This window comes from Platalea leucorodia (genome assembly GCF_965183815.1).
Source record: "Platalea leucorodia genome assembly, chromosome: 6".
NCBI classification, from domain to species: Eukaryota; Metazoa; Chordata; class Aves; order Pelecaniformes; family Threskiornithidae; genus Platalea; species Platalea leucorodia.
The window spans coordinates 86075205-86098179 of record NC_138828.1 but is presented as its reverse complement, the minus strand read 5'-3'; the positions used below and the strand labels follow the sequence as shown (position 1 = coordinate 86098179).

The 22975-nt window shown below is 51.7% G+C and overlaps 1 protein-coding gene across 3 annotated transcripts in view; it reads left to right on the top strand.

The window, feature by feature from the left end:
• DYSF (dysferlin) overlaps positions 1 to 22975 on the top strand; it is a 106454-nt gene that overhangs the window by 43735 nt on the left and 39744 nt on the right. For 2 of the 3 annotated variants that reach the window (XM_082315929.1, XM_082315928.1), the window contains exons 34-40: positions 843 to 872; positions 1492 to 1518; positions 5194 to 5295; positions 6008 to 6169; positions 6369 to 6534; positions 6870 to 6943; positions 15472 to 15534. In XM_082315929.1, the coding sequence (XP_082172055.1) occupies positions 843 to 872; positions 1492 to 1518; positions 5194 to 5295; positions 6008 to 6169; positions 6369 to 6534; positions 6870 to 6943; positions 15472 to 15534 (624 nt within the window). The remainder of the gene's footprint in view (positions 1 to 842; positions 873 to 1491; positions 1519 to 5193; positions 5296 to 6007; positions 6170 to 6368; positions 6535 to 6869; positions 6944 to 15471; positions 15535 to 22975) is intronic. The other variant, XM_082315930.1, reaches the window with a different exon arrangement.

The following is a 22975-nucleotide window of genomic DNA, read 5'->3' as shown; positions in this document are numbered from 1 at the left end:
AGCCGAAGCGGGCGGTTACTCCTGCAGCAAGCTGCCGCACTCAGTGCTGGCTGTTCATGTAACGAGCCACGGGGGAAGGAGGCTGTGCATCGGAGCCAGCCCGGGCGGGAGAGACTCCTCACCATGCCCCAGTGTGCTCTCGTGTGCTTTCCCACCCTCCCTGTCCCCCTGCACGCACCACCCCCTCGCCTCTTGTCTCTGGCTTTTCCACTGACCGCGGCGCCTGGCTGCAGCCCAGATGTGCCTCTATGCCAGGGAAAGTGGATGAACTGGAAGGCTAAATCTCCCTGTCCCGTTCCTCCCTCCCAGCCCCGGGGTGCTAATTGGGAACGAGGGTCCCGCAGCTCCCTCCTCCCTCTCTCCGATGTAGCTTCCCAGCTCTGCTCCTGGAGGGACGCTGCGCTCTGCGCACGATGCTCTGCAGCTGCCGGGGGTGGATGTGCTGGGTACAAGCCTTGCTGCGCCAGTGAGGGGCTGCTGGGTGGGGGTCAGGGGACGCCTCTGCTGTCGGGACAGGGCACTGAATCATCTGCATGCAGCCTCTTCTTCCTCCTCACCCCCCTCAGAAGTTACTGAACTGGGTGGGGAAGACCTTGGAAAGGGGGGGTCCTCTCTAAGGAACTTGTTTGATCCTAGCAGAAAGCAGCCGGGTGGATTTGAGGCTCTGCTGCTGCCTCCTTGCCAGAGGGAGAGCCCTGCCCTCCTGCCCAGGCTTTTTGGAGCCCAGTGCTGGGCATGGAGGGAGGCAGCGTGTGACTATGGGAGGACTGATGTTTCTCTGCCAGATAAAGCTGAGTTAGCACCAGGAGTGCAAATGGAAAGTATGTGTTTTTTCTCCACAGCCGGCTGTCCATCACATCCCTGGCTTCGAGGTAATGCCTTTCTCCTCTTTGCAGCTCCTAGGCCCTGTGCCCCTCTTACCGTCCCCTCCCCTGCCCCTACAGAGCTGCTGGGTCCCAGCACCATCAGCTGCTCCCGCAGAGGTTTGCAGTGGACTCTGCAGCCCTGCTTCTGCAGGACATTTGTCCATCCTGTCTTAGGGACTTATTTTAGGATGAAGAAATCCCCATGTAGAGACGCCAGTTTCTTTCAGTTGATGGTAAAGAGAGCTGGAGTGAGTGGGGCAGCTCACTTCTGACCCGTAAGACAGGGCAAATGTATCCCGTTCCAGATATAATTCCTCAGGTGTCAAACAGACCATTACCTTCCTGCCCTGCGATCACTTCAGCGTTCCCATCGTGAAGGGCTGTGCTTCCCAACAGCTCCCCTGTATTTCCTACCCTGCAGCCCGTCTGAGCAAAGCCATTAACTGATGCTGGATTTGAAATGGTTTTAAGTTACCTACACTGATTTCTTCTCAAGCTTGGGGGTGGTGGTGTGCAGGAACTTGGAAAACATCCTTTTTCTATTCAGTTATCAGCTACAATTATAAGCCCTAGGATGGGCTTATGGATGAGAATGGCTCTAACTCTGTGCTCTTCTCTTCTCCAGAGTGAGCTGTCCTCCAGTCTGGATGAGGTGAGTCCATGAGATTTAGTTGTCTCTTCATCTTGGAGGTGGTTAAAATGGTGCCTTCATGGGGCAGCTGCTTCTTTTCAGATGAGTCAAGTCAATACCATCAGGATTTTAGTAACCTGAGTGATCCCCAGCAGGACAGGGTAGATGGGCTCCGTGCTTAACCCAGGGAGTGTTCCCGATGGCAGGGCATGCTGGGTAATATTTAACCTTTGTGGGATGTGTGTGCATGAGGTCTACTGGTGTTCAACCCTTCCAAACAAAGCATGCAAAAGCCAAAATGCTGGGCTGACCTTTGGCTGGACCTCAACTGAAATCCCAGTTGAAAAGTTTGCAACTTTTCATGGAGAATTCGCCATGAACTGGGGCGTGTGCTGGACTGTTCCAGTTGCTCTGAAGGAGATACTCTCATCAGGATCCCAAGCTGCTGCTTGGGCAACCTGTCAAAGTTGCTACCCAGACCTTGTGCATCCTACAGAGAAGATGACAGGCTGAACCAAGCAGCGTCAGGGTAGGCTGGTATCTTGGAGAAGGCAGGGAGCTGAACACTGGGCATGTCTATCTGAGTGTTGTGGTGGCCCTAGGAGCCAGCTAACCCCAAAGTCTGGGAGATGAGCTAGGAGGGACCTGGGGCATGCAAAGAGCCTGGCCACATTTCAATGCAAGGTTGGATGGGATAAACACATTTTTGCAAGATGGGTTTCTTCCACTCAAGGAGCCTTTCCTGATGGTGTGAGGCTCATCTTTGTGCTCCATGTAGGCTGAGATGGATGAGCTCATGTAAACATAACCATCTCTCTGCTCTTTCTCCTTCATTTCTTGCCACTGCCATTTCTGGATGGGGCACTCCGCAGCTCTGCACCCCTGCCTTGTTCTACGAGGGGCTCCTCCAATGGGTACCTTTTATGCTTAAACACTTGACTCTCCTCTGTTCCTCTGCCTTTGCCCAGAAACCAAGCAAAGTCCCAACAGAGACTCTCAGAGAGACCAGCTCCTTCAGACATGGCCAGGCCTGACCCACCTGCCCTGCAGGAACCCCATCCAGACCAACCCATTGAGGCTGCAGCCAAAAGAGTGATGCCAGCCCGAGGTCTCCAGTGCCTTTAGCAGTAAATAATAAGCCTTGTGGAGAATCAGGCTCATACATGCATCATTCAGGCTCCTGATGTATCTGAACAACCAGGCTGGCACCAGGCTTCCTTCTACTGCATTTCTGTTTGGTGCAAATGGGAGTAGCCTTTTGGGGCTAGATCTCCTCCAAGCACTGGGATTTAAGCCCCCTTTGGAACAACATGGCCCAGCTGTGCACTCAAACTGGGAGACATTACCAGCCACTGTTTTAACTTGTCTGACCTGTGCTGACTTTCACTCATCTCTCTTCCAACCCTGTATCAAAGTCAGGGTTGGACTAGATGATCTCCAGAGCTCCCTTCCACCCTGATTCCCTCTCATTTGTCTCACTCAAACCATCCCAGCTGCCAGCAGGCCCCACAGGTCATTTCATGGATGTCTCCTCCATCCAGCTGGCTGTGTCTGGGTTGAGAGCTGTGTCTGGGAATTGCTTGTTCCCCACTACCACCCTGAACCCTCCCTGCTCCTGCCTCATCCCCAGGACTCACTGCTCTTTTCTGTCCCAACGGGTGAAATATTTAATGCTCGTACATTCAGCTGAGACCCAGGAGAACGACTGCAAAACAACCAGGAGAGCAGCAGGGATTGAGAAGGACTTAGAAATGGCTAGCACTAGCTGAAGCCATTGCGGTGTTAGGAGCCAAGCATGCACTGTTGGCTTTCAAAGCTGCTGTTGAACCTAGGGAGGACGCAGGGCAGGCAGGAGCTCTTTCCCCAAGGCTTTCCCCTTTTCCCATACAGATTTGCCAGAGGACAGAAGAATTGAAATGATCTGTAGTCCAATGACCATAAGGAAATGCAATGTACGATATTTGCATCAGTGAAGATTTAGGTGCCCTGTTAGGGAAAAAAATCTCCCTTTTTGGGAACAGACTGTGCAGATGTCTCACGAGGGCTGTGTGGAGTTTGAGCCTGCCTTGGGGTTTGGAGATGGGCTAGGTGACTTCTGCATCTCTATTACGCAACTTAAGTGCAACTTAAGCACATTTAAAGCTAGAAATGAACATATGTCACTAAGCAAGGAAAGACTGAGGCTTTTCTTGGTTCAGTCCATGCTTAGGCACCTTGATGTGCTCTAAGTGCTACAGATCACAAACAAAAGTTGAGGATAGCTCTTTTAGGGCCATTTGGTCTATCCCTCTACCCCAAGGCAGGATCAGCTCATGCTGGTGGTGTAATGTCTCATTTAGGAGTCTGAAATTAAGGCTCTGGGTAAGCAGGTGGGTTAGCAGAAGTGCTGAGCACCCGAGCGATGCTGGGGATGCTCTGCACCTCTCCCTTCTCCTTAGGCACTCACCTCCCAGGTAACCTTCCCTTTCCTTGCTTAACGCTAGCCATTTCTGCGAGCATGTGGACCACGGGAGGTGGGCCTGTCTGCCCCAGATTTACCGTCTGCCCCGTGTGGGAACCCAGACATCTGCCCTGAAATGGAGTTACCAAAAGTCTTCAGCTAACAAGCAGCTTGATTCAGCGGCCGCCAGCAATTGCCAATGAAAATTAAAGCTTAGTGTCTAGTATGTCTAACATGCCACCGTGAAAAATCCTTTTGTAGAGCATTTATATGCATCCATATATAACCCTGAACCAATCCTATAATTGAAATACATATACACATTTAATTTAATGCAGTAATACTCCCGTCTGAAAAGAATGCTGGTCTGCTAAATTGGTTCCAACTGCCCTTGGTTGAGGGTTGCATTTTTAGAGGTTTTGCTTTCATTCCTGCCTTTTCGGTGACTCTGAACTCAAAGATGCAGGTCAAGAAGAACCCGAACGCTGGGAGGGCTCAGAGCCCGTCCTCTGCAAGCGGCCAGGGAAGTCTGGCTCCCTGCTTTCCTCCTCTGTGAGGGCAAATTTTGAATCCCTCCCCTGCCATCTACATTTGGTCTCACCTTGAAGGAAATCTCCTTCATGGAGACCTTATACACGGTGCATAGACAACTTTACCTGAGCCCTGTCCTGTGGCCGGCAGATAAGGTTTATATCCGAGCTGTTGTATGAACAACAGCCCCTTCCTGCATCTGGAGGCGATGCCGACCCTCCGTGCCACGGTGCTGCCCCCACTAAACTGCTGCTCTTTGGGAGCTGGTCACAGCATCTCACTCCAACTCAAGGAGCTGTCTTTCGCTAATTAACCTTCTGCTGCTGCTTCTTCATCCCCTCTCCTCATGCCTCTGCATAACGATCTCACTGAGGTCCTGGCGTGGGATAGATGCGCTTTCATCCCCTCCTCCCCTAAAGGGGGCTGAACCTTGATGGAGGGCAGCTCCCTCTTAGTTCCCTGGGAAAGGCTCAGGGATCGCTCTCAGCTGTAGATGATTGATCTTTTCCAGGGTCAGATTAAAGGGAGAGAAACAGTTTGCAAGTGCATTCACCCCCCCATCCCTCATCTCCCCCTGTCTGTGTGTCCTGGACTTCTGGGGGGAGATGGGTTTTGCAGAAAGAAGGAGACTCTGGGGGGACGCAGCGTGGGGAGGGGGAGGCGGTGGGGTTGGTGTCGCGTCGGGGCATGACCTGATGTGCCCTTGGCATCTCTGCTCCCCACAGTCGGCGGACTCTGACCTGCCGTACCCCCCGCCCCAGCGGGAGCCCAACATTTACATGGTCCCCCAAGGAATCAAACCGGTCCTGCAGCGCACGGCCATCGAGGTGAGTGATGGGGAGCGCACGAGGCAGCTCGCCCCCTCGTAGGGTAACACATCTGTCCCTAATGGGGGGATGAGGCTCAGAAATGGGACCCAAGCCAGACTCTGTGGATACAGAGTCCTGCCAGTGCTGGGAGCTGGTTCTGCCCATTGCTTATCAACCAAAACAGTCTCTCTAAACCATTATAACAGAGCAAGCCTGGCTCTCGGGTTGCCCTGCCTGGAAAACCCACCGTTCCCTTCGCTCCTACTGGATGTAGTTGCCTCAATGGACCAATAAGTTTCCATTTTGTCCTCTCTTCTTATCACACGACTGTCACTAGTCCCTATTTCCCACCAGGGCTTCCCTCAGCATAGCCAGGTTGTCTTGCTGGGAAAATGAGTCTCACCAAGGAGTCAAGTCCTAGGGCAGAGCACAGCCCTGGCCCACACTTGCTTTTTAGAAGGACAGTCTGCCTCACACCAGGATGATATTTTTCCAAAACAGAGATGCTCCATTAACAGATACGCGGTTGTGGACCTGGTGTGTTGGTGCGTACAGAGAAATGCTTGCTGTACCACCTGGTTTCTCCCAACATCAGCTGTCCCACGTGCTTGATTCATCTCTCCTTCGTGGGCCAACCTTCAGGTTTACCTCCATTGCTGAGAAGCTCAGTGAGAGATCTGGAGGCAGACCTTTGGCTCAGTCTTTGCTGTCTGTTCCCCTCACCCTTCAGATCCTGGCCTGGGGGCTGAGGAACCTCAAGAGCTACCAGCTGGCCAGCGTCACCTCGCCCAGCCTACTGGTGGAGTGTGGAGGCCAGCTCGTGCAGTCCTGTGTCATCAAGAACGTCAAGAAGAACCCCAACTTTGACGTCTGCGTGCTCTTCATGGAAGTGGTGAGGACCTGGTCCCCACCCTGCAGTGATGGGGTCATAGAAGAGCTGGTTGGGAAGGACCTCCAGAGGTCCCATAAAAAAATGCATCCTATGGTGAAGCTAATTCTGTCCTGCTCACCCTCGGTTCCCTTTGGGGAGGTGCAGAGCAGCTGTCCTCCCTGCCCTGCGTAGTTACGTGTTCCCTCCCCTCTCCCCACAGCGTTTACCCAAGGAGAGCCTGTACAGCCCCCCCATCATCGTCAAAATCATCGACAACAGGCCATTCGGCCGAAGGCCTGTGGTGGGGCAGTGCACCATCCGCTCATTGGAGGACTTCTACTGTGATCCCTACCGAGAGGAGATGGACGGTCCCCAGGAGCAGTCAGGTACACGCGGCCACGAGGACCATGCTGGCTGCACACCCGTGCCCTTCTCCAGGAGAGCTGTGGGTCGCTGTATACGTTGCTTTTAGCTCAGCCCAGCTGTAGGTCTGATACAAAAAGCCGAGGAGGTGCCAAGGCAGAGTTTAGGTCTGGGTCGGTTGGTGAGCTGGGCTGCCCCTGGGCCAAGGTGTCCAACCCGCATGAACATGAGCTTTGGCTGGTGTGAAGGCTCTGGGCAAGACTGAGATCGCTCCTGGAGCTTGGTCGCCAAGTGGCTAGGCTTTGGGGTTTCTAACAGCTGGATGTCCTGATCATGCTCGTGCTCGCTCTGATTGCAGATGATGTGAGCCTCACGCCCAGGGATGACGTCCTAATTGACATCGATGACAAAGAGCCTCTTATTCCTGTGCAGGTATGGAAAAAAATCACAGTGGTGGGAAGACACTGGTTTCTTATTTGCGTGATATGGGGGAACTTGTGTAGGCACAGGGCTGGGGTGGAGAGCGATGCAGATCTCTGATGTGAGGTCATGTCTGGTTGTAACCTTCCTTTTTGCAGCTTCCACCTCTGTTTTCACCTCCTCTCCTCCACCACACCATAACAAACAACCACAAACTCATCCTTTTCCCTTACGTTTAATATGAGGCATCAGATTTGCTTTTCTGCGGGAGAGACGACAGACTGTCTCCATGCCAGGCTCTTCCCTCCAGCGTCTCTTCCTCAAATGCATGGTTTGGTCTGAGGCTGAAAAAAGTTTGCAGTTGTCCCCTTAAGGCTCTGCCCTGCGGGATGCTCTCTTGGAAGTGACAGTCACTGCCCCCAAGAGCTGACAGCCTTGAGGGGACTTACCCCACCACTGGAGAGGGTGAACAGATGTTGGCAGATGGGACAGTTTGCCCAAGGCCACGGTGGAAGCAAAGGTTCCCTGAGGCTCAGTTGTCCTTACCACAACCACATGGACAGGTCTCCTTTCCCCAGTTTTGCGCTTTGTTTGCAGGATGCTTTGCTGCTTCCGAACCCAGCTGCTGCTTTCAGCAGCTCCAGTTACTCTGCGGAGGGTCACGGTGGGGACTGTGATTGCAGAATATCCCATGGTGGTGGGAACTGGGCATGCTTTAGCAGGGTCAGTGAAGGAGGAATGTGTTGGTGCTTGTTGCAGAAAGAAAGCTTCTCCATGCCATGAGTTTGAGGGGTCTCGGCTGTCCCTGGTAGGTGGGCCAGGCTGGGCAATCCACCTCCTTCCTGAAGCAGAGCTGGAAAGTGTCTGGCCACACTGGTGACACTGGCCCTGCCGGTGCTTTGCATTTCTATGGCCCTTGGGTTTCTTGGCCAGCAGACATGTCCTCTTTGAGGCAGAGACTTGTCAGTGCTGGTGCGTGCATGTGTGATGCACAAATCTGTAGGTGACCCTGCCTGCTCAGGAGCAGCTGAAAGTGCTGTCAGAGGCATTTGGTGGAGTTCTGCATGGTCTCCTATTCCCTTTGGCGTATTTAACGTGCGCTGGCATTTCCTTCCTCCCTGTTTTAAAGGCTGTGGGTGCTGTGTGGTGCCTCGGGCTAGAAAAGCCTGAGCTTTCTCTAAGAGATCTGCCTCTCAGGTATGCCTCCGCCTTGCCTTTCACTGCCCATAAAAGCAAGATGTATAATGTGGGTGTCAATGCTTCTGCTCTTTATTCATCTCCTTGGTGGCACCTCAGTGTTTCTATTCATGAGGAATTTACGATCCACTGATCCGTGCCATCAGATATCTGCGGTCGTGTCCCAAGGTGGGCTCAGACTGGGGTCCCAGCATCAGGCTGTCCCTGGAGATTCAGAGCTGGAGCTGGAACTGTACCTCTCTCCTTGCTGCATCCCTCGTGCCGGGTTGTCTGCTTTAGGTTTGTGCCACTCAAACCCTCCCTGCAGCTGAGCAGGCGTTGCTTAAGCAGGAGTGCCTGTTGCATGCTGCAGCCTCTGCCCAGTTCAAGGCTTTCAGGCTTTGGGCTAAGGAAAAAATCAAGATTTTGGCCAGTGCTCAGCAAAAGCTATGGGTGTGGCACTCCAGCCTGTTGCGGTCTCTGCTGCAGCTGGCCCTGCTCATGCCTACCTACCCTAAGCGCTGATGAGATCCAGGGTGGTGCTCTCAGGCAAGGTCACCCTGCAGTCCTTGCAGTGAGGCATGTTAAATAAGCCATTTTTTTTGGGTTCCCCACCAGCCAAGAGGCGGGAAGTTCATATGCTCAGCTCCCTGGGACGCTGGCGTCGTGTCCTGAGATGCTTCAGTATTGATTAGGAACTGAACAGTGGAGTTTGAAAACATTGGCCCAAGTGAACAAGTGTTCTTGAAAGGAAAAAGCAACGCCAGACAGAAAATACTACTGACAACCTAATTGGCTTTCCCTTCACTTGCCATTTGTGGATTTGTCTTAATAATTTACAATTGTGCTTCATCTTGTATCAGTAAAGTAACTGGAGCATGTCTGCAAAAAACACACCAAAATGAGTCTTGGAATGGGAACCTTCACTTCTGCAAATGAAAAAACAAAACCCCTTTTTCTAGCCTAGCATAGAAAGCACTTGGGAGAAAAGTGAGGTCAGGGAATAACGCGGGTAGGAGGGCTGGGGAGCAGGTCCTCTGATGAGCTGCGTGATGCTGGGCGAGCGATGTCCCTTTGCTGCACCCAGCGCCTCTCCCAAGGCTACGAGACCCTCTGCAGAGACAGCTGTGGGTGGGATGGATCCCCAGGAAAGGGTCAAAGCACCCAAGGATGGGTTTGCTGCTCCCATGGTGGCAGGCACAGACTGAATTCAAGGGCTGGGAGCATGCGTGAAGGAGGGGAAGGTGCTGCCTGCTGGCAGAGGCCAGGTGAAGTTTGCTTTACCTGCGGGCAAGACCCCCAACAGAGGGTTTTTCTGGCCCCCTCCTGACCCACAGCCACAGATGGGGCAGTGATGGGTGGACTGGTTTTGCGTCTCCAACTCCAGCAAGCTGCAAGGACATAATTTCTTATTTTTTAATAGAAAAATCTACCCAACTTTAAGTTTGGTTTGACTAATTTTTTTTTTTTGTTTGCATATTGTGAAATCTACAGTTTAAACTCTCCCCCTTTCTTTTATTTTTGGGTCAATTTTCAGTAAAAATGGTGTAGTGTAGTAAAATAACAACCTGCAGCACGTCCGATGTGCAATACTGCTCTTCGAGAGCGTCAGAAGGACCATCTCCACGCCAGCCCTCTGCTGCCTTTTTCTGATGGCAAAACCGTTTGTTGAATGCAACTGATTTTACCAAACGTTTCCTTTCCTCTGACCTTCATCTGCCAGCGCCGTTTCCCACCCCTGATTTTTTTGTGCCTTTGCCGGGGTCACTCTAGACCTGCAGTCGCTCCTGCTCCTTCTCCTGTGACTTTGGTGGAGGTAACAAGAGGGAAATGCAATTCCCTCTGGGAAACCAGGGTTTTGACCCAAATTTGCTTTCTCGCGGGGAGCCAGCGCAGCCGGGGCTTGGGCTGGCTGCCGCACCGCAGGACGAGGCGGGCGCTTTCAGCCCAGTCACTAATTACCCTTTTACTCTGCTTAATGGAAATTCCCCTGCTTTGTTTTGCCAGCAGTTTATTAACCCGGTGGCTGCTTTTTTGAGGGAGGTGAGGGGAGGAAAATTTCCTCCCATAAATATCCTTTACAAGAGCCGCAGGCGAAGGCTCTGCTGGGTGCAGAGAGGGCCATGCCCGCTGTTGCTTGAAATGCTCTGATCAGATTGCCATGGCTTTTTAATGAAAAGGCATATTTTTAACAGATTTTTCTTTTCTTTGGGCACTTTCTAGCAGTGAAAAATCAAGAATGTTTTTGGTGTCAATTTTGCGGCATTTCATTCACGTTCAGTATTTCCCCCGAGACCCGTTCACTGTTGCCCTGTTTTCCCCAGGTTTTGTTGCACCTGGAAGTGAGGGCAAGGCAAGAAAGAGAAACCCAGGGCTCACGCTGTTCTGAAGTTTGTGCTCCAAAAATGGCAGTATTTCAAATTTCTTTTGGCTTCCACCTTTTTTATTGCAGTTAGTTTGGAAAAGAAAATGAAAAATTGTCCTTCAAATTTTTTTTTCCATCTTTTAACCTGTGTTAACCATGAACACACTTGTTGGTGGCATGGGATGTGCAAGCCAGAGATCATGGGTGCTGTGTAGACATGTGTGCACCGAACGAACCAAGATGCAGATGTCTGCACTGACTTTTATCAGGCCATAGTGTTTGGGGTACAGCTAGCACTAGGGACCAGGCATGGCCCTGGAAGTGCAAATCTGTCCCTGTGGCTGCCGGTGGGAGTTTTCCTATTGATTCCCCGTACTGGATCATCCCATTTACACCTGCATTTGAGGAACCAAAGGTGCAAACTTCCATCACTGCTGAGGTGGTGCTTTAGCCCCATCCATTGCTGGGGGACCTCTTGGAGATGCTCACCCAGAGGCAAAGGCAGCTGGGCAGGGTATTTTGGGGTATTTTGGGAGGCAGAGGAGTATTGTGGTATGCAGGGACCTCTTGCACATGGAGCTCAGCACCACGCTGGTGTCGATCATGTCTATAGAGTGGTCAAAGGTGGCAGAAGGTGACAGGAGAGGTAGGAGGAGAGGGGCAGCCTGCTGCTTCTCCAAGCCTGTCTCAAAAACCTGCTCTTCATTAGGCTAATTTGGAGCGAGGCTGGAGGCTCTGGTATTGTGTGTATGCAGTGCCCTGGCACGGCGAAGCTGTTTAAATTGCAAACAAGAATTAATCCCCTCCTCAGATGTGGCGATGCATCGTGGGGAAACCGTCGCTCCGTGAGCCGCACCCCGTCACCGCAGGCGCCGCAGGATCTGGCCCTGCTCCCCCCATCCCCTCCCACCCCGGCACAAGCAGCTCCAAGCCGGAGCAGGGCGAGGGAGAGCTGCACCAAGGGCCAAGGGGACCCGTTTCAGATGCCTGTATCCACTTAGAGCTGGGCTGGTGGTGGGTTCCCCGTGAGCAGGTTGAGATGGGAGGAAGGAAAGTAGCAGTCACTGACTCTCATCCTTTCCAAAGCTTTGCTCTGGATGCTCTTGTCCAAACATACTTTCTGCTCTTTGCCAGTTTTTGAAGTCAGTGCAATATCTGAGTGCTCCTGCAGAAGCTGTAGGCACTTCTGATGGCATGCCAGATCCAGGTCTGTCTATCTGTCTTTTGAATTACACCCTGCCACTCATCCTTTGGAAATTTGTGTGCTTTATGTCCAAATTAATAGAACAAACGCTCTTTCCCTGGCTCTGAAGTTCTTCCTCGAGACTTTGGGGTGCTCCTTGTCCTGATGGAGACCCATACACCATGGAGGCATACACGGATCAATGTTTCATCCCCGGTACAGCTGGCTCTCCATCCATTACTTGCTTTGAAAATTAGGACCACTCTCGTGTCCACAGCAGGTTGGGATCCGTCACAGGGACCTGTTGTACCCCCAGCAGCAGGGACATGACTCTGCTAGAGCTAGAGCTCTGCGAGCCAGAGGCGGCCTTTGGTGGCCCTGGTGGCCAGGCTTTTGTCTGGCAGGAGGAAATGAGGTTTCCTACTGACCTGGAGGCAAAAGAGGCATTTTTGGAAGGTGACAACAAGAAAATGGGGCCCCCATCAGGGAACAGATCCTCAGCATTTCTCTGCCACTGTTTGCTTCTTGGTGGAGGTGAGGACCTGTCACCACCCTGGAGATGCTGCAGAGCAAGGAGAGCCGTTACTGGGTTTGGGGCTGCAGATGGGGGAAGATGCATCTTCCTGCAGCGTCGGTCCCTCTCTTTGTGCTGCCGGAGCCATGGCACGGAGCATCCCGGCCCGAGTCCCGGTGGGAGGAAGGTGGTGTCCTGGTTGGTGCTGGGGTGGAGGAGTTGCTGCCAGCTGATCCTCTGCGAGATCCCCAAGGCTTGCCCCATGGGCTGCGTGTTCAAAAGCCCTTCTTGAGCGTTGCCTGCCAGTGATCCCGGGTATCTTTTCCTTCTTGATACTTGCTCCCCCAGGCAGCTTTTGGCTGGGATGTGCAGAAGTAGATCTGTCTGTAAGAAAACCCAGCCCACCTCCCATTCCTCTGTGCAGACCTCGTCATTAGGGGACTCAGGCTTGGTCCAACAATTAGCAAAACATCCAGGAAGGCATTTATGGGCAGTGGGTGCAGAGGACAGAGGTGAGCGACCTCCTGGCCTCTGAGGATGCCTGTGAGGAAGAGGAGGGCTGTGGCAATGAGCGAGGGAGGGGCAGGTAAAGGGGGGCACCTCCGGCCTCACCAAAATGAGGTCCCTCAGCCTTACGTTGCAAAGTGAAGTGAGGTGAACTCTTGCTCATGTTTGACTTTCCTTTAACCAAAATAAATGACACCATGTATTGCATTATGTAATTTTTATTTTTTTAAATGTCCAGCAAAGGTCAGAAAAATATTTCCCTAGCAATGTCCCCAGACCTGAAGGCAGCGCCTTCTTCCCCAAAAATAGTCGTGGGCAACAGAAGGAATGAGCCGGGTTTCCTGCGGTGCTCTTGAGGCTGGAACGGGTGGAGCGGCTCAGCTTTTCCCTCCGGGGAAACACTGAGGTCGATGGGGCTGTGGCTGTCCCAGACCTTGCAGGGATTCATCATGATGTTAGGAAACCTGCTCAAATCGGCCTTTTGGGGACAAAAGCCATGGAGGGACACACACACACACTTTTATACAGGTGAACACAGCATTTGCTGCTCGGGGGCTGCTCCCCAGCAGTGGCGGAGCGGCACGGGGCTGCGGAGGTCCCTGCAGCTGCCCGGGGCTGTGTCGGAGGAGGGAGTGAGACAGAGGTTTGCAGCTGGAGGGACCCCAGCTCTGCAATAAATATTTTGTTCCCTGAGGCATTTTGAAGCCTATTGAAAGCATCTGCAAACTCGGATCAAACTCGGGGAACAGTTTAAATGAGAGGTGAAAGGATGAGAGGGGGAGAGGGACATGGCAAAGCCAAAACACTCTGCTGCAGAGGTTTCAAAGTGGAAGACTTTGATATTTCTTTACTGAAACAAACATTTCGCAAACAAAACACCCTGCAATGAATTGAATTATTCAGTCTGACCCCAGATTAATTATTTTCTGCTTGTTTGTCTTTCACTTTTGCCCTTTGTTTGGGGAGTGGAGGAGGGGGGAGCTTGTTCCTGGAAAGCCAAACCAAAATTCCCATCATCTCCCTCCCTAACCTCTGCATTTTGGCCCTGCCTGCTGTTCCTCCCATGCCCACCCTCTCCTGGTGTTGGACATGAGTTGGGATGACTTTTGCTTAGGTGGTCTGACACCTGGCAGCCATCGGGGTCCCTGCATCCCTCTCTGCTCCTCTGCGGGGTGGTTTGGAGGGTGAAGGAGCAGTCCCAGTCTGCAGATGCCATCCTACCCCTTCTCCCTGGGAAAGGCGATGGATCCCAGTCCAGGATCCCATGCCTGGGGCCGCAGTATCCATACCGCTTGCTCTTCCAGTGGTGACCTTGGAAGCAGGAGCCAGGATTGTTCCTGCCTGTGCATGTATGCATGGGCGTGTGTCATTGTGTGGCTCCAAAGCCTTTCTCCCTCCTTGCCAAGCCTGGCTTTGGTCCCTCCTCTGATAGAGGACTGGAACAAAGGATCACTTTGTTGTCCTCATCTGAAACACAGAAAACAAACAGGCGCAAAACCCCTCTGCTCTGATGTTGCTGAGTGTGTTGTCCATCTCATCCAAGTGGGGTGAGAAGTTCAGCTCGAGGTCTGTTTAAAACAAGTCTGTGTGCACATGAGCTCCAAACATCATGGTTACAAAACACGAAGAAAAGAAGCTCCTAAAAACAAAGCAATTTTTCTGCAGCAAGGTCTCCTGGGCTAAGCCTTTCTAGTTTGCTTCACTGGGACATGCACATGGAGCCGGGTGTTGCAAGGGCTGAGTGTGCACAAGTGGCTGCAGGATTTCTTGGGTGACTCAGGTGTGGATCTGCCTGTATTCCTGCCTGCTCTGCACCCGCAGCCTCCCCTTGTTCTCCGTGCTCTTTCCTGGGTCCTCATCCCCATGGGAAGCAGAGCAGGAAGGACAACCATGAGGTCCTTCTGCAGCCCCAAGGGATGAGCAGGTATTTGTTTTTTCCGATAAAATAGTCATGGAGGAGCTGTTTCCCACTAGCCTCCGAGAGTTTCGTGGGTATCCTAGCGGGAACCGAGCCTGGGGGAATCTTTCCCCCATGAAGCAGCTGTAAATTCAGTGTTTTCAGCTTGACCCAAGGTCTGATGCAGGTCTGGTTCAATGGGTTCAAAAGCAGTGCGTTTGGGGACCAGCCCGAGCTGGCGAGCAGCGGGACCGCTGTTGGGCTTGGCCTGATGCTCAAAACCAGCTATTTTCTGGTGAGAACATCTCATTTCTCCCCCTTCTCCATCTTGAAGGAAACACACCTTGCAAGACAGAAGCAGAGCTGCTGCTTGCTGCCCAGGGCAGGGGTAGGTGACGGCAGCTCTTGGTTTGCCAAGGACAAACTCGGCATTTTGTGCTCGGCGTTTTGTTTGTACCAGACCTTGGTCCTGAGCTCTCCTAATCCCTTTCTGTTAAAAACACCCTGGGTCGGATCCCTCCCTGGCTCCTGCGACGAACTTGGCTCGCTGCGTTTGCAAGCCCTGAGTGTCCGCAGGAGGAGATGCTGTCCTGTGCCGAGAAACATTAACAGCTTTTCTGTAACGTGGGGTTTTGCTGCAGTTTCCCTTTAATACCCCATTTATTCTCTGCAACCATTCAAACCCTGTCCCATTTGCTGAACATCAATGAAAACCCAAACTCTGCTCTCATGGCAAGGATGCCTTGTCTGGGGAGACCTCAAACTTATAACCCAGGGGAGGGGGAAGGTGGCACTGTTTGGGTTCATTCATTTTGTTTCTCCTAAATTGTGCTTTTGCTGATGTATGTTAAACATTGTTTCTCTAACCCCATTGATAACCAATCATTTTAATTTGTAGCTTGCGGAGGGTATGACCAGCTCAGCATTAATTAACATACCAGCTTCTCGGGCCCAGCCTCATGTATGTATTGCTTAATTTCTAACTTACTTGCTTGATTAATGGGTTTTATGAATGATATATGTGCATATAGATATTTAAAGATCTGCAAAAATTGAGGCATTTCTTTCTGTGAAAGATCCCCTTGTTGTCCTAGAAAAATGGAAAGTTCATCTTGCTACAGGTGTGTGTGCATTTTAGCATTTTCCTTCATGCCAAAGAAAATGAGGTCGGTTTTGGGAGGAGGGATGAGGAAGCTTCCTCCCTCTCGTCCTTGTGGAGCCACGTACCTGCTCGAGGTCAGATGTCTTCCCAACAGCCTCTGGCTTCTCTGTGCATGCCAGCAGAGCCTGGTAGGTGGGTGGAGATGGTGTGTCCTGGGTGGCTGCAGTGGCATGGCTGAGGACTTGATGGGACTTCTGTGCTCCACTGCATCCTAGCTCAGGGACCGTGACAAGTCCTAGGGTTCATGTTGGTATAAGTTGAACTATGAAGGTGTTGGCCTTCCATGGGGAGGTGGATTTCACCCCAAGGAAGGTTTCATCTCACCAGCAGGACTTCGCACAGTCCTGGTTCTTGCAGATATACAGCCTGGTGTCCTCAAAGCGTGGGGATGAGGGAGATGCCAGGCAGCACCCGAGCAGTGACAAATCCCTCCTTGCAAAGTGTCTCCTGTTCCCTTCATGCATTTTTAATAAGAAAATCAGATGTTTGGTATGTTCCTGGGTTTTTTAAGAAGGGCAGTGAAGCTGCTTTCCTTTCTCAGGGCTGACACTCCAGAGGAGCAATTCTTTTCCATGCCCCAAATTCATCCCCAGCAGGGTAGTGACTGTGGGGCTCTTCACCCCTCTTGATACTGGCCCATGAGTTACAGGACACGGGCCGTTCCTGCCACGAGCCGTGCACCTTCCTCCCGTGTGTTTCAGGCCAGAATTAGTTGCGTTGCTTTCCACTTCCTCGCTGCAATGAACAGCGACTTCTTCCCACCGGCCGAACCCGGAGCGGTGCCCGCGTGCTCCAGTCCTGGGGTGTAAAATACCGATGAGTCAGCCCAGACCTTTGGAAGGAGGTCAGCTCAGAGGGGTTATTGATACAGTGTCTTTGGGAGGAATAGACTCCCTTTGAGGTCTGACCATGCGGGATGGAAGGAAAGGTAGATTGGGCTTTCACTTGCTGAAAATAGAGTAAAAATCGAGAAAGCAGAGCACATGAGTAAGAGATGGCTTGCAGCTTCACGGCAGCTGTAACTTTTGGATCGCCCCGATGGGCATCTTTGTAGGTCTTGGCATAGGGATGGAGGCATGTTTAACGTCCAGCCTATCTCTCTGTAATGTATAGGCATGTGCTTTGTCGGCCCTACGCGCATCTCTCCAGTACCTCGTTTATCCTTTGCACCCGCAAAACGTTGCTCACTGATGCGGCTTCCTTCGTCGCACAGAGAAGACAGATGGGTGGCTGCGCTGGGATGCGGAGTGTGGAAACAAAAGCTCCATAAATAGCCTCCCTCCTCCTCCCTCTGTTCATCAGCATCTTTAATTTACATGAATATGGTTTTGGTTTAGTTCAAATAAAATTTTACTAAGAAAAAAAAAGAAAAAGAAAAAAGCTGCAAACCATTAATTTAAAATAAAAGCAACAGAATATTAGGCAGTAATATACCCATTCTCCTGGCCTTCGCCAGGACCCTACAAGAATGGGATTAAATATAATAAACCTCACGCCGTGGAGAGCTGCTGACGCCTCCCGGGAGAAACCATCCTGTTTTGGAAAGCGTGTCATCGAGACGGCCGTGCACGTCTTCCTTCCCGTCTCCTTCTCCTTTATAGCTGGGGAGCTTTGCACGAAAGCAGGAGCTGTGGAATGAGGCATAGGGGCTGCAGCTGGTTAAATATTAGGAAAAAAGCTTTTACAGCCAAAAAAATCCAGGCCAGTGTGGAGTGTGTGAGGGAGCTCCTGAACTTCGCCAGGTTCTGCCTGCGACCGTGGTGTTAATGACCCGGAGGAGGGAAAGCGTGATGGGACATCGTGGGCTTGTCCCTCGTGGAGAGCTGAGCTCGCAGATCAGTCTGCCCATCTCCTTGACGGAGTCCACAAGAGTTATTTTTTCCCTTCATCTTGAGCATGTGGGTTATCTGCCTCCCCAGCAGCGTGGCCTGCGTGTGCTGAGAAACCCGTGAAAAACTCCAGACCCACAAACAACTCTGCAAAATGGAGCAGGCATTGCCAGAGAGCCCCCAAGGAGGGTGATGGCCATTGCCTCTGCTCCCTGTGGCAGCCATCCCCTACACCCGCCCGGGGGGGGAAAGGCTGGGGAGAAGTGATGTTGTGGTGGGGACGTCAGGTCAGGGCTGCCAGAGCTGATGCTTCAGGCTCTGCCTGGAGCCTGCAGGAATCCAAGCACTTAGTCTGCAGTTGTTTATAACCTAGTTCATAAACCCTTTCTAATCTGGCCTCTCTTTGCACTCCTCTGGTGAAGCTGTTGCCAAAGTCCTCCTAGAAAAGTTCAAGAGTTGGCCCTTCGTCCCTCTCTTGTCCCTCCAGAGAATCTTTGGCATAAGCAAAATGAGATAATTTTGCAACACTGATGTTTTGTGGACCCACCTCTCTGCTCCAGATCTGTCCCCTTCCCGCCGCACTGAGATCCTGGCTCATCCCTCTGGAGTTCAAGCGATTCAGTCATGTTCAAAGGGTGAAAGAGAGACTCATGACTTCTTAAAATGTCAAAATAAGCTCTTTCATGAGCCATTTCCCCCTCCCTGCTTGGGAGAAGCACTCTGTAATTATCCACAAAATCCCCTCTCTAATTATCCACCAGATCCCCTCTTTGTTGTCCTGTAAATCCCCTTTTCAAACTGTCAACCATCCTGAGAGCCCCACCTGGGCTTGGCCAGTGTCCCCTCGAAGCTCTCCGAGGATCGAGGTGCCATCGCCCTCCGTGCCTGTGCCACGATGCCCAGCAGAGCCGACCCGAGAGTGTTCAGGATGAGATCCTGGTGACCCTAGGGGTGTTGATTTGGGAAAGCGCCAGGGACTGCAGGACAGAGGAGAGCCCATAGGCATCGTCAGCAGAAGGTGTAATACACCTCTTGCTAAGATCAAAGCCTATATTTAGTCAGATGAATCATGACTAAAGCTCAAGTAGATGTAGTATAGATGCCACCACCAGAGCTGGTCACACCAGGATCCCTTTACAGACAAGGGGCTGTAAAACACTCTGTGCCTTTGGCCTGTTTTTGATATCTGCCTTAAGATATTTACAATATTTACATGGAAACTCTTTGGGGCAGTTTCCCCTCCTTCTCCTTTTCTACAGAGCATAGCACAACGAGAGCTGAATCCCCAGCGGGGTCCTTGCGTGCCAGGGCAGTACTAATAATAAATAAGAGTGTTATTGATTGTTAAGGGCAAGAGGAAAATACAGAAATGCTTCTGAAGAATCACTTTAAAATGTCAATAGATGCAGCTAGGAATTACCAGAAAGCTGCTTGTGCAAGCAAAGAATAACCACGGTATATCTGGGGAGGATATGTTGCATTTTGCAAAGCAGCTGTTGACCACCTCTACCCTGCTTTGGCAGGGTGGCCTTGTCCATGTCTCCTCCAGCCCACGCAGGCTCAGGATCAAAGGGACAGACAGGCTCCTTCTCCTGAGAAGTACAAATGAACTTGCAAGTCCCGTGGAGTGAAAACGGGGGGGTTGGCGTGAAAGCCCCGACGTGGGTGGCAGGCGGTGGGAGTGAAGGGACACAGGTTTGCAGGAGAGCCGAGGAGCACCCTTTGCAGAGGACCTCCTGCATGGTTAATGCCCACGCAACTCCTGCGTTCCCAGCTGTGAAACGGTCTGGCAAGATCTCCTCTCCACCAGCCTTAGTTTGCTGGAGCAGTACCAGGAGTCAGGCAGTTCATGAGCATCTCCCAGAGGAGAGGAGCTCACGAGGAGCCCTCAGGCACCTCTGAGCTACGAAACTGCAAGGAGGAGCCTCTCTTCTCCCCTGAGAAGCACTATAAGGTGTTTTCTACACAGTTGTTCATAGCATCATTTTGGCTTGTGATGCTTTGGTTGTAAGAAATACAAATAACCCATCAGATGACAAGTTAGCAAAGCTAACTCAAGCCAAAACAACAAAAAAAAAAATCAAAATCTGTAAACTATTTGGAATAATTGGTTATTTGCTGCGTTTGCTAGTTCCAAGTCAGAGCACATATTTTACAGCTTATCCTGTTACTGTTAGTTGGAAGAGCTCTTGGTGTTGGGTATCTTCTGATGAAAACAGTCGCCAACCCGCTCTGCAGCCCAGCGTTGCCCCCCGCCACGTTCCTGCCGTCGTTTTCTCCCGGTGTTTGGTGCACGCTGCCACGGGCGATGGGTGCAAGCCCTCCCAGGCCAATCTGCATGGCAAGCTGGCTTTCTGCCGGCTGGGGCTGCGGGGGAAAGCATCCCCAAATATAAACCATGGGATAGAGAAAAAAACGATGGCAAGAAGGTGCGTGGGAGGCTGCCTTTGGGTGGGCATGGCTAAATGTAGGCTGATTGAACAGGATGGAAAAAAACCCACTGAAAACAAAGAATTTTCTCCACTTTAAGCAAAATTAACAGTACGGTGAAAAAAAAAAAAAGGTGAAACAGCCAGAATGGAGAATTTCTCTTTATGTGCATCTGACAGTTCATGCCTTGAGGGTTAAGGGAAGGATAAGCCAAGTCCCCTTGCAGCCTCCCTGTCTGGATGCATGTGGTTTTCTCCTCCTCCCTCCAGCGCTGCTTTCTGCACGGGGCTGCCCAGAGCTGCTGCAGGTCCCTGGGCTAGGTTGAAGGAACCGGGTGAAAGGACCAGGTTAACCCAAAGACAGGTCCCTCCTGGGGAAGATGTTGGAGTTCAAGGACATGGGGACGTTGTTAGCGTGAAAAAGGCTTTCTCCAGCTCCCAAGGTCTGGCAGGCATGAGGTCCCAAGCCCAGTTTGTGACACCTCTGCCCTTGGGCAGGGCATGGCCTCCTAGCAGGAAAATCTGATTTTTTTCTGCCTCCCAGGCACTTCTGCAACTGCTCCTGGTCTGCATTTGTAGGTGATGGAGCCCCTTGGGCAGCAGAGGCTGACATGCCTCCCCGGCGTGGGGATAGCTGGCACCTTGCTGGGGTGGTGGGTGGCTGGCGGGCTCCGTTGCAGCCGTTTCGTTGCAGAACCGCCCCGAGGATGCCTCCCGCAGCCGCGAGCCGCTCGGTTTCCTGCCTGGGTGTGCTGACCTCTGGAGCAACGCTAGGCAGAGCAGCAAAGGGATTTAGGCTGTGGTTGGAAAACCCCAAGGAGCGCAGCTGTGGTGTTTAAAGACATTTTTGTGTTCCCCAGCTGTTTGCCATGGGCTCTCCACTGGAGTTTTCTGTGCCCGTGGGAGGACAGGGCTGGGCTGGGTTAGTTTAGTCGGGTAATGAGCTGAGCTGACCAGGCCACCTTTGTGCTGGAGCAGATGAGGATGCTAATACCACCCTCTCCAAGGCTGAGATGCTGGGTGTCATCTCCTGCAAAAGCGTGGTAACAAACAGCTGGGCAGCTGCATCTATAAATGTCCAAGCTGTTTCTAGAGGGATCTTCTCATCCCAGCTGCAGAGCCTTCCCACGGCAGGAAATCTGCCTCCCAGATGTGAGGTGCGAGCACATTTGAGACTGAGGCAGTGGCTTAGCTTCTTTAGAGGCAATATTTATTATTGCTATAATTATCTATATTCCCACAGGGAAGAGTGTGCAATCACTATGAGAGCAAGCATAAGTATTAAGATTTCAGTTGTCTCATGCCTGCTCTGCTCTCCTGGCTTTGCTGTCTGGATGTTAACCTGTCTGTGCCTCAGTTTCCCCCACCTGTAAGGTGATGATAAGGACTAAGTTTCACCAGACGCCAATATGTCTGTTGTGTGGCAACTTCTCAGGCCTCCACACCTCCTTTTGCTTCAGACTGAAATAACCATTTCAACATATTTTGTGAGAACTGGGTTGTGCTGGACAAGCCCGGACTCCTGCTGTCCCCATCTGGGAACACATCCGATGGGACGGGCTTGGAGTCACACGAAACCCTGGACAGTGGGGAGAAAAATCGCTCTGGCTCAGCCTCCCCGACAAAAATGAGGTTAAAACCGGTGCTTTCCCCACTGGATGAAACAAAATGAGATTGAAGACATCCCGAGAGCTGCCGGGATGACACAGGTCTGCATTTTGGGGTCCAGAGGAGGGAAGAATTTCAATACCCTCAGCAGCAATGTGCATAGCCCTGGGTAAAAGTCCTACATGGAGACCAGGCACAGCTTAAACCTCCTTCCCTATTATCTGGAGGGGGTAAGTAAGCAGTGGCTTCTGGCTCTGCTGAGCCCAAGGCCTGATCCGGAATGCCCTTAGTCTGCCTCTGAGGAGCCTCATTGACTTCAGAGGGCTTTGCACACTTGATTGAAGTTAAGCATGTGTCTGAGTGCCTTTGCTGTGTCCAAGCCATAATCCCAGAATTGTTTCAAGTGGGAAGTTGCAGCCTGCTGGTGAAATTCTGGTTTCAAAGACTTTTTTTTTTTTTTTAAATCTGATTTTTTTTTATTTTTGGAAACAGCCGTGCTTTTGGCTGTAAGACATTCCTCTCTTCTGGGATGCCCCCCTGGAAGGGGCTCTCCTGCTGCCCCTTTCCTGGGTGCTGACGGAGCTGCTGGAAAACTGATGAAATGATCCCATTCAGGCTCTCACCTGGTGAAATGGTCCTAGATCCTCTTCTGCTGCTCCTGTATTAAATGTTGACCTTTCCATTTTAGCAGAAAATGCCAAAGCTGGGGATGCTGGAGCTTGAAAGGTCTTGGCTTTATTTCAGTACTGAATGGGAAAACGTTTGCCATCCTGACTCCAGTCTCGGGGCATTTGGGATGCAGGTGCCAGCCCACATTACGGTGGTCCCTGCTCTATGGGAGCTGTGGTTGTGGGGGAAGAGGGCATGAGCGGGGATGGGGAGACAGCAGACCTTCTGATAACCATGACAGTGGCTTGATGCATTGGAGTAAGCTTCTCCCCAAGCCAAAATTCTAGCCGTTAGACACTTGATGTAAAATTTATCCGCAAGGGATGCTCACCCGTGGGCGTGTGCCCCATTGCAACCCCATGGGGTCCATGCGAAAGTTGGAGAGGGCACGCAGGATTCTTGATGTCCCTCAGCCATCTGTGCCAGGGCTCAGGGCACAGACCCCGACTCTGAGGACCATCCCGTACCATGTCCAAGATAAAACACTGGAGGTGATTTTGGCTATCGCCTGGTTGCTAAATGAAATCCCTGAATTCAGTCGCTCATGTGGTGGAGCCATTGCTTTCCCTGGCTTTCCCATTTCAGGCAAGTGGATTAATGTCCTTCGCTATTAACATTCCAGCTGCTCCCCTTGCCTCCTCTTTTTTTTTTCTTCCCCCCCTTTTTTTTTGTAACATCAGTAGAAATCAGCAAAAATATCTAACC